Raw genomic sequence first — 10,733 nt, 5'->3', positions numbered from 1 at the left:
ATATATAACTATGCAAATGTTTCAACAGGATGACTCCAAAGATCGGCTTCCCCTGGAGTGAAATAAGAAACATTTCATTCAATGACAAGAAATTTGTCATCAAGCCAATAGACAAGAAATCCCCGGTAAGCAAACAAAACATGACCATTTCTATTAAGGGTTTGGTACAGTGCATGTCCAGGCCATAATTAAATGGAATTAATTTTGTATACATTTTTGTGGAGTTTATTAAAGGTGCCACTGAAGTAGATTGTTATCATCGGCCTGTTAGTCTTCCATTTTCATCATCATGACTTTTAATTTATTATTCCTCATGCATTTTCAAAAAAATACACAAAAACAGACGGTTTGTTTGAAAATATGACATTTGGTAGTAGTTTGACATTCGGCATAGACAAAATTTACAAAATAAATCCCATTTTCTTACAGTACAATAATTGGGTTTTAGTCCAACAATCGAGGAAACTGCCATTTCTGTAGCTCTACAGCTCAGATATATATAACAGTATAAACATTTTTATTTTATTTTACCACAAAATCCTCAGCTTGAGCGAGATAAAGTCACACATTAATTTAAACTCACTCTAACTCATTCCAACTCACTCTATCTCTAACTCATTCCAACTCACTCTATCTCACTCTAACTCCCTCAACCTTACTCTTAACTCATTCTAACTCATTCTAACTCATTCTAATCCATTCTAGCTCACTTTATCTCACTCGATTTCACTCATTCTACCTCAATCTAACTCATTCCAACTCTCACTCTAACTAATTCTACCTTACTCTAAGTCATTCTAACTCATTTTATTCTATTCTCACTCACTTTATCTCACTCCATTTCACTCATTCTAACTCACTGCAACTCACTCTATCCCACTTTAGCTCGCTAACAGACTCCAACTCATTGTAACTCACTCTATTTCACTCTAACTCATTATAACTCACTCTAACACATGCTTACTCATTCTATCTCAACCTAAGTCACTCTCACTCACTCCAACTCACTCTATCCCACTCTAGCTCACTAATGAACTTGTGCCAACTCACGCAGTTGCCCTCAAACTCACTCTAGCACACTCTATTTAACTTTCACTCACTTTAACTCACTCTATTTCACTCATTCCAACTCATTCTATCTCACTCTAACTCATTCTACCTTAACTCATTCTAACTCACTCTTTATACCACTCACTATACCTCACTCTAACTAATTACACCTTACTCTAACTAATTTTAACTATCTCTGTTTCATTCTAACTGACTTTATCTCATTCAGTTTCACTCATTCCAACTCACTCTGTCTCACTCTAACTCATTCTACCTTAATCTAACTCATTCTAACTTACTCTAACACATTTTAACTCACTCTATCTCACTCTAACTCCTTCGACCTTACTCTAACTCCTTCTTCCTTACTCTAACTCATTCTAACATTCTATTCCATTTTATCTCACTTTATCTCACTTGATTTCACTCATTCTAACTCACTCTAACTCATTCCAACGCATCTAGCTTACTTTGTTTCACTCTAACTCCCTATAACTCACTCTATTTCACTGTAACTCACTGTATCTCACACTAATTAAGTGTTGAGCGGGTGTCACTTTCCAGAACATTAAAATACAAACTTTTCTTCTCCTCACAAACTTTACACTTCTTATACAGTTTATACATCAAAACCTACATTTCAGTCCTCTTTGACCAAGTATGTTTCTCACTGCTGTATGTGATTTTTTTTGTCCAACCCCCTCCAATTTTAGAGTGCACACATACAAACTGTCATCGGTGCTGAGTCAGAATCTAATATATTTATGTATAATTGTTTTTTTTTGTTTGTTTGTTTTTGAAGTTTTACTTAAATTATTTTGTATTTTTGCATGAGCAGTTATTCAAATATATTTCTATTAAAAAACACTGTCACAGCAACCCTTTAAAGATTTTTAAGTCTTCAAAGAGATGCAAATACACAAGTTTTGCTCACTGTCAACAGGAGGTGTGACAGAATCCCATTTGTTGCCGATGAAATTATCAATTTGCGAAAGCATTAATTACAGCAACTAGAGTTTCACCAGCAGCTGCTACTTGATCTCATTTACAAACACGAGTTCAGCCCCTCCACCCGTCTTTTGACTACATGCCCAGATTTCAGGAGAGAGCCTGTGGGATTAAAACAAATAAAAAAATCTTCAAAAAACAAAATTGTCTTTAAGCTCATTCCGAGTCATCCTTTAAAGAATATAAATATATATCAAGATCTGTTTTCTTGTCATTATGGTTAATAACATTTGTTGGTGTCTTTGCTCCAGGACTTTGTTTTCTATGTTCCTCGTCTTCGCATCAACAAACGCATCCTGGCGCTGTGCATGGGCAACCATGACTTGTACATGCGCAGACGCAAACCGGACACCATCGAGGTGCAGCAGATGAAGGCCCAGGCCAGGGAGGAGAAGAACAAGAGGCAAATGGAGAGGTACATAGAGGAGGGGGACATTATAATGGAGGCCTTTAAAACTAAATAAATAATAAAAACAGTTTACACTGTGTTCCCTCTACTTTAAGGAGAGAAAAAAAAACTGTCAGAATAAAGTTTTCACTTTTTTATCAGATGTGTATTTATGCACAATTCTCCCTGTCAGGGCTCTGCTCGAGAGTGAGAAAAAAAAGCGAGAAAATGCGGAGAAGGAAACGGAGAAGATTGCTCGGGAGACCATGGAGCTGATGGAAAGATTGAGACAGATTGAAGAGCAGACAAAGAGAGCTCAAGATGGTCTGACAACCCTCTGAATACAAATGTTTATTAACTCCAGCTTTTTTTTTCTTCTTTTTTTATTTTGTCTGTTTAAGAACATCCAAGAAGTGGATCTGACTTGGAGATATCCATAAAGCTGTATTGTGTAGGCCTGTTTTGGGGTTGGGGAAGATGTGCACGTGTGAATGTTTTTTTCTTTATTTTGTATTATTATTTTTTTTCAGAGCTAGAGGAGCAGACTAGGAGGGTGCTCGAGTTGGAGAAGGAAAGAACAAGCGCTCAGGAGGAGGCAGAGCGTCTGGACAAGGACCACAAAGCTGCAGTGGAGGCTAAAGCAGCGCTGCTACACGAGTCTGAAACTCAGAGCAACAGCCAGGAAAACCTGGTACTCATGCACAAAACACTAATTTGGCTTTTGTTCATTTTCAATTGGACAGATTTATTATGAGCGGAGCCTCTCCAAATGTAACGCGTTGAACATTTCAGTGAATTGGATACAAATGTTCTTATTTCCAGAATCATTAAGTCCTCAAAGCCAAAAACAATTTTGCTCATGAACGAATTTTAAATGATTCCTTTCCTTTTTTATTTTCTTCACATTTTCAGCCAAATCGTAGCCGTCATGTAAACATATATTGTGCACGTCAGCCCATAGACACACATGCACACACCTATTCTTCCCTGCACACTTCACACGCACAAGTGGAGCACAATGACCTTAGATCAGAAGCACTCTTAACTCTTTTTTCCATTTGTGTGCATGGTTGTGCAGGCCACTGAGCTGGCAGAGCTTACCTCTAAGATCTCCCAGCTGGAAGATGCCAAGAAGAAAAAGGACGAGGAGACGAAGCGATGGCAGAAAAGGGTGAGAGAAAATTAAAGAACTCCAAGGGGGACGGAGTATGAATGGAACATGAGCAAAGAAAGACGTGTGACAGCAGAATGGTGCAAAACAGAAACAGGTTATTTGTCAAAGACTGGTATATTTTGAATAAAATGCATCATTATTGCCCCTAGGCATCATAGTTGGCTCAAGAAAACTACTAAATGTAAATACAAATTCCCCTTGGGGTTTATGAAATGGGCGTGCAAAACAGTGTGCAAATGTAGAACCACTGAAACTGTGATGCCACAGAGTGAGACACTGTTGCACTTAATCTGGAAAATTTGTATTTCAGATTTTTATTTCAATTATTAAGGATGCCAGTGCATAAGAACTGAGACTTTTATGTTTGGCTCCAAGCTCTTTAGTTTCCATCACTTTTTTTTCCCCCTTCTCTCCCCACAGTTTAAAAAGAAATCACTGAAATAAAAAAAATATATTACAAACTGTGAGAGTTGGCCGAGAATAGTGTGCTATGATATTTAACCAATTTCACAAAAAAAAAAAAAAAAAAAGCTAAAAGCTTCCTCAAAGACAACAAAGTGCTTTTGGCAAAATAAATGAGACAAGCCCTCTTTGGAGCGCCACAGATCAGACATGTGACAGAGTAGCAACATCGCTCAAAGTTTAAACTGGTGTCTTTGTTTATTATAATCCTAATAGAACTTGAATTATTTTTGGAGATTTTACCAAGAAGTGGTAAAATGGCTGTTGTGATTGTGAATTCAAAGTAAGATTGGACATGACGCACAGTTGCCTGATTGATGGATGAGCCACACGATCAGCATGGAATTGTTATTTTAAATACATTATTTTAAATTATTTAGCACCTGCTGCACCTGTGTGCAGCCCACAGCTGCAGGAGAAGCTCCCTCCTGCAGCGTGTCAGGGTCTCCGCTCTGCAGCAGAGAAGTGGGCGTGGCCGAGAGCGTGGGCAGAGAGCTGAGATCATGACGTGCTGCGTTCTTATAGAGCGTTTAGAGTTTAGAAACATTGTTTAGAACATTGCAAGAGTGTGCGAAGGGTTTCAAAAGCCTTTTTATATATGTGTGTATATATATATATATATATATATATATATATGTATATATATATATATATATACTCAATGTGGACCAACCAGTTTGCTGTTGATAAGAACATTTCTGGGGCCCGCCCTCTCCTCCGTTGACTCCTCTGAGGCAGCCATAGCAAAAGTGGTTCAAAACATTAAAGTTCATGCTCAATAATCCAGTGAACTTTGTTGGATTTTTTTTTTTTACCTGGATTATTGAGCAGGATCTTTGATTAAACTATTTTGGGTTTGTTGTTGTTGATTTTTGTTTTGTTGTTGTTGATTTTTGTTGTTGTTGTTTGGCGATGCAGTTCCTCTGGCATCTTCTGGGGTATTCTGACTGTTTTGTATGTTAATCTGCTTCCAAAATTTTGAAAATGGTAAATACTCCTGCGGCATGAAAGTGAGATCCTGCTACTCACACAAACAATTAGGGAACCCTCACAAATGTTTTAACATAGTTTGGAGACTCCCTCATGATTGCGGTTTTGTAATTTGTTCCAAACTTTCGCTGCCTGGTGAGATACCAGATTTGTGGGGAGGGCTTTAATCCCTCGGCATGCACATATCCAAACTCCCATTAACTTTCATTGCATCTAAACTCAGATTTTTTTTTAATGAAACTGGAAGAGAAGGGTCATCTAGAGTATTTTTTTTGTTGTTGTTGTTGAGACGTTTTGTACTTCATCCAAAGGACTTCATCAGTCCGAGAAGCCACAACAAACTCAGTTCCACAAGCAGCACACTCTGATAGTGGACCAGCCAGTTTGCTGGTAATAAGTTGGTTTCTGGGGCCCACCCTCTCCCCCCGTCGACTCCCCTGAGTCAACCATAGCCTGAGTTTGTTGTGGCTCCTTGGACTGATAAAGTCCTTTGGATGAAGGGTGAAACGTCTCAGCAAAAAAAGAAACCCTCCAGATTACCTGAATGAACTTGGTTGGATTTTTTACCTGGATTATTGAGCATGAACCTTGATGGAAGATAAGTTATTTTTTTATTTTTTTACTTTTAATATCTGCTCCATGAAACACTGTGGGTATATAAATGTTGACGTGTCACAACCATAAGCAACTTCCTCTCTTTGCTCAGAAATGATTTCATTACAACTTGTATCTTTTTTCTGCACGTTGACATTAATCGAGGCTTATTTTCTACTCTGTTATTTGTCTGCCTGTCTCATTAGAAGTACGTAAGAGGGAGCGAGAGCCACAGATGGATGGTTACCACGGTGAACCTAAAATGCCACTGGCAGCAGCTTTAACATTTTTCTTGTTCTTGGTTCTCTTTACTTTTCTCATACAGTTTAAGAATCCAAAGGCTGCCATTTTGTCAGATTAGATTATTGTGAAAGTACATCCCAAATTACTGCTGGGCTTTAGAGGAGACATTTGATGATGGTAGATCTTCAGGAAGTGGTTGCACTGGCCTCTTCAGATTTCCTTCAGTAATTCTCTAGTTTTTTAATGAACAAGTTGCCTAGAGTTGAGTATAGTTGTGAATGAAAGGCCAGCCGTCGCCAGATTTCATCCAAAACAAAATATTTTCCCATATTTGGATCTACTCAGCTCAACTTTTTGTGCAGCTTTAATATCCAACCACAACTCATCTTGAGCAAGTTGTGTGTGTTGGCAGGCGGTGATGGTTGAAGCCGATTTGGAGCGAACCAAAGAGGAGCTGAAGACTAAACTGATGGGTGTCCAGATCCAGAACTCAGTCCACCCTCAAATACTTGAACACGACGAGACAGATGAGAGCAGTGCAGAGGCGAGCGCTGAGCTGACTTCTCTGTGCATGGTCCAAGACCGCAGCGAGGAGGAGAGGGTAACCGAGACGCAGAAGAACCAGAGGCTGCAGAAAAACCTCAAGGTAAGCAAGAGCCTCTGGAATTGGACTCGAGCTTTGCTTTACACTCAGAGGTTCATAGTTCTGCAGCTGCCTGCAGCTTTTCAGAGTGTGCGCAAATTTACTTAAAAAGCCAGAAAATTGGCTTCTGAGAAAGATGCTTCGTAAATTAGAAAGCACTCTTTGGTGAACGGTGAGACGAATGCAGCAGCGGGTGAATGGCCGTGGTTTTGTTAGCAGTCAGTGGGTGAAATAATCAACTGGAACAAGGTTGCATTAGTATAAAAACACAAGTTTGTTCTAATTACCAAGTTTTAGCTCTAACAGCAAATGGCCACTTTAGTTCATGTGGTTCGAACAAAATGACAAGATGCAACAAATTACCTCCTTCCTATAGAACTAATTTAATGTAATGGTTCGTATAGTTTGTTCAAACTGCTTTGTAGCATTTAAAACCTTCCTAAAATGGCAAGTTAGTATTTTAATATTGGTTTTGGACTTTTAAAATAAATTTGCTGTTTTGTTTTGATATGAAACCGTAAAACAAATTCTAAAACAAATTAAGTCGGGTCCTCTGGATGGATTCAAAAAGTTTTAAAAAATAAAAAATAATTAATTAAAAAATAAAAAATGTTAAATAAAAAATATTTTAAATTGAAAAATTTATAATAAAAAAATATAATTTTTTTTTTTAACTTTTTTTTTTTTAATTCTAAAAAAAAAAAAAACATTAAAACAACAACAGATTTTTCCACCTGGATTACTGAGCGTGCATCAGGATATGTGAAGCAAATTATTTTCCATGGAGTGCAGTGGGGTCTAAAATGATGCAGGTAATGTGCTGTTTTTGGCTGAACTATGCAGCCTCAGCAGGTTCCTGTCTCAGGTTAACCGGTTTATCGTCTGAGACCTAATTCAGTGTGTGTTGCAGGTGGTTTGGTATGTTCTCCGCTGCTTGTTTTCGCAGAGATTTTTACTCTCATGTAAAGATGTCAGAGCATTTACTTTCACAAATTGTGCTTTGCCAGAACTAAGTGCACTTTACCTAATTAAACATCACTGCGCTGGTGCATTATCGTTGTTTTCTGTTTTATCCAAGTTGTCTGTGTGACCTCTGTGTCTCACAACCGGAACAAGATATCATGTTGTTTATGTGACTCACAACACAAAATGGTCTGAACAGCCACCGACAATAAAGTGTTTTCAGACTGAGATGAGAAAATACAGGAGAGGTTTCTGAATCGAGCTAAATAGAATTCCTTTTTTCTTGTTGTTGTTCTGTTTTCCCGCAGTTCCTGAGCACGGAGCTGGCCAGAGCTGTGGACGAGAGCAAAAAGACCCCCAATGACCTGATACACGCTGAGAACGTGAGGGTAGGCCGCGACAAATACAAGACGCTGCGTCTGATTCGTCAGGGCAACACCAAACAACGCATCGATGAGTTTGAGTCCATGTGAGGCGCTTCTCTGATTGCCCACTCAGGCGGAAAGCGGAATGAGGATTGATAATAAATTAGATTTTTTTAGAAGATTAGGTGATGTTTTGGGGGGTTTTGTGTCTGTTTGACAGCAAATTATTTATCATGTTGTGCTGCGTTGTCTTTAATCTTCCACAATGTTTCCTTTGAGAGGATTTTACTTGAAGAATTACAGTTGTTCTTAAAATAGGTCACATTTTTATTATTACAAGCCCAAACATAAAAAAAAGACGAGAAAAAAAAAAAGAAACTGCTCTGTCTGGTCCAGAGTTGTAAACTTGTATCATTCATGTGATTTCGTTTGTCCTCAACTGTGCAATTACGCACAACTGCAGTTTAAAAATGGACGTTTTTGGAAACAATGCTAACTGATTGATAGTGTTTGAGGGGATCGCTGCTATTTCAAGAACGCAGAAATCCCCCTTTGTTCATCTTAGAAATAAAGATGTCAAAAAAAATGAAGCAGCACAATCGTGTTGTGAGTGTGTGCACACCAGTTTCCATATGAATGAGTGAGCATCACATCCAATGAGTCTAACGAGGCATTTTGTCAACAATTATCACTTTAAAAAATATAGGTTTTTTTTATCTGTTAATAACAAAAGTTGTAAAAGAATTCACAAAATCATCTTTCATCACTGCACTTCTTCACATTTAAGGATTTTAGAGACAAATAAGACCATTTAACCAACATTTAATGTTTATTTTCATGAATAATAAGAAGATTGTGAGTGTACTCAGACATGATTTATTTAGTTCAGGTTTATAAACTTCTCGGATTGACTACACTTGTTTTGTGTCCAAATATAAGGAGAGCAAAGTTCAGCCTGGATTTTACTCACACAAATATCTGAAGGGATATTCTGCCCATTTTAAAGTGAGGTTCTGCAGAAAAATTTATGAACAATAAAATATTATTTATTGAAGATAGCCCTTTCAATGATCTCAGTTTGAAGATACGATGTTTACGCTCAACAGGATGGATGAGCTAACAAAGCGCAGCCAAGACAAAGAAAACATGAGGACAGAAGCAAAAAAGGGCAGGGTAAAACCTGGGAACTGGACTAAACATACACAAAAAGCACAGAAAATGTCCAGACGGTCAGGGGACCATCCCAAGTCAGGTCAGAGTACATGGCAGGTGGCCGGGAGGCCGTCCAACGGGCTGAAGCAGGTCAGGTGGGCAGCTGGGAGATCATCCAGCACAGGGCCAAAGTTCAGGTGGGTGGCCGGGAAGCTGTCCAACATGCTGGGGCAGGTTCATTGATTCTGAAGATCACCCAAGCAGCATGGGAACCTCAGGTTGAGATGAGGTGAGGTGTTGGGATCAGCTCTCACAGAGGTACTGGTTGAAGGCACTTGAAACTCAGCCTCACCGGGCTGAGCAGAAAAGACTGAATGAGTAGGTAACAGCTGCGCGGACTGTCCTCTGGGTTGGTCCCCCTTCGTCTGCTCCATAGACAAGTTGAGGTCAGACTGCCCCTCCCCCTACAAAAGTTTCCATGGTTCTTTGTGCAGCGTATAGGGAGAGCAGGGCAAAGACTGGGGCTGTGGTGCATTGGGTCCAGTTTTTAGTGAGGCTCTGTGCAGGGGTGAGGTGTCGGATCCTGCCCTCACCGGAACCCTGGAAGGTGAGGCGTCAGAACCCGCCCCCCACTGAAGCACTGGGACCGATTCCAAGAAACTCAGCCTCACCAGGCCGAGTCAGGTCAGCTGAGCATGCAGGAAGCGTAAGCTTGATGGACTGCTTCCGGGTCTGTTTTCTGCCACTCCTGTGACTGAGGTGAGAATGGGGGACAGAAACGAAACAGAGCTCGTCCTTCGGCTCTGCCTCCTCTCCCACCAACCAGAGTAGTTGAGTGGCGCTAGAGATGAGGGGAGACTAGGTTCAAAGATCAGGTGGTCTACCCAGAGCTGAAACCTCTTTCTCTCCTCTTCCAATACAAGAAGAGGTGAAGGCAGGATCTTTACCGCCTGCCTGTGGGGTTCTTGTGGCTGGGTGGGTTCGGTCCAGAACCCACCGCACCGGATCACAGACTCCTCCATTCAAGTCTACCTATTATGTGATAATCTGCCTGCTGGGTTCTGGTTTGGTTGGTGCATACTGTCAGGGTTTCAGGCTGAACAGGACAGGAAAGAACCCAATGGTGCAGGCAGGACTCGGAGGCCAGGGCGTAAAATATAAATAATCAAAATAACAAGATGACATGGCAGCAAAAACTTACAAGAACAGGTCATGGAACTCACATGGAACACAAGAGGATTACCAGACAATGCACCGACACTGAACAGGACTCACAGACAGATTTATATACACAGACAAGACAGGCTATAATTACAAACATCTGGACAAGACACACAGGTGGAACAGATCAGGGCAATCAACAGGGTGAGACACTATGGAGTACAGATGCAGGGGGACCACAGAGGGCACCATCCTTACAAGCCTGGGGTCAATTCCAGCTGGAATTTTATTATTTTTCTGAAATATACAAGTAATGTGAAACTGATGCCATTGTGGAGGTTTAAATATTAGTATTTGAAAGAAGCACATTCATCCATTATCTTTACCCGCTTCTTCCTTTTTGGGTTGCGGGGGTCACTGGTGCCCATGTCCAGCAGTCAATGTGTGAGAGACGGGGATGAGTCGCAAGTCCATCACAGGGACACATAGAGACAAGTGAGACAAACAACCATTCACTCTCTCACTCACATCAAGGAACAA

The 10,733-nt window shown here is 40.0% G+C and overlaps 1 protein-coding gene across 1 annotated transcript in view; it reads left to right on the top strand.

The window, feature by feature from the left end:
* The window catches only part of LOC119408287 (moesin), a 19,101-nt gene extending 11,025 nt beyond the window's left edge, over positions 1 to 8,076 (top strand). Inside the window, exons 4-10 of the mRNA XM_037675090.1 lie at positions 29 to 125; positions 2,310 to 2,473; positions 2,640 to 2,770; positions 2,977 to 3,137; positions 3,525 to 3,617; positions 6,322 to 6,555; positions 7,824 to 8,076. Coding sequence (XP_037531018.1) covers positions 29 to 125; positions 2,310 to 2,473; positions 2,640 to 2,770; positions 2,977 to 3,137; positions 3,525 to 3,617; positions 6,322 to 6,555; positions 7,824 to 7,988 — 1,045 coding nt within the window. The 3' untranslated portion in view covers positions 7,989 to 8,076. The remainder of the gene's footprint in view (positions 1 to 28; positions 126 to 2,309; positions 2,474 to 2,639; positions 2,771 to 2,976; positions 3,138 to 3,524; positions 3,618 to 6,321; positions 6,556 to 7,823) is intronic.
* The last annotated feature ends 2,657 nt before the right edge of the window (positions 8,077 to 10,733 follow it).

Source organism: Nematolebias whitei, chromosome 4 (assembly GCF_014905685.2).
Source record: "Nematolebias whitei isolate Nwh7 chromosome 4, NemWhi1, whole genome shotgun sequence".
Lineage (NCBI taxonomy): Eukaryota > Metazoa > Chordata > Actinopteri > Cyprinodontiformes > Rivulidae > Nematolebias > Nematolebias whitei.
Note: the sequence above shows the minus strand (reverse complement) of the source record. Positions and strands in the feature narration are given on the sequence as shown.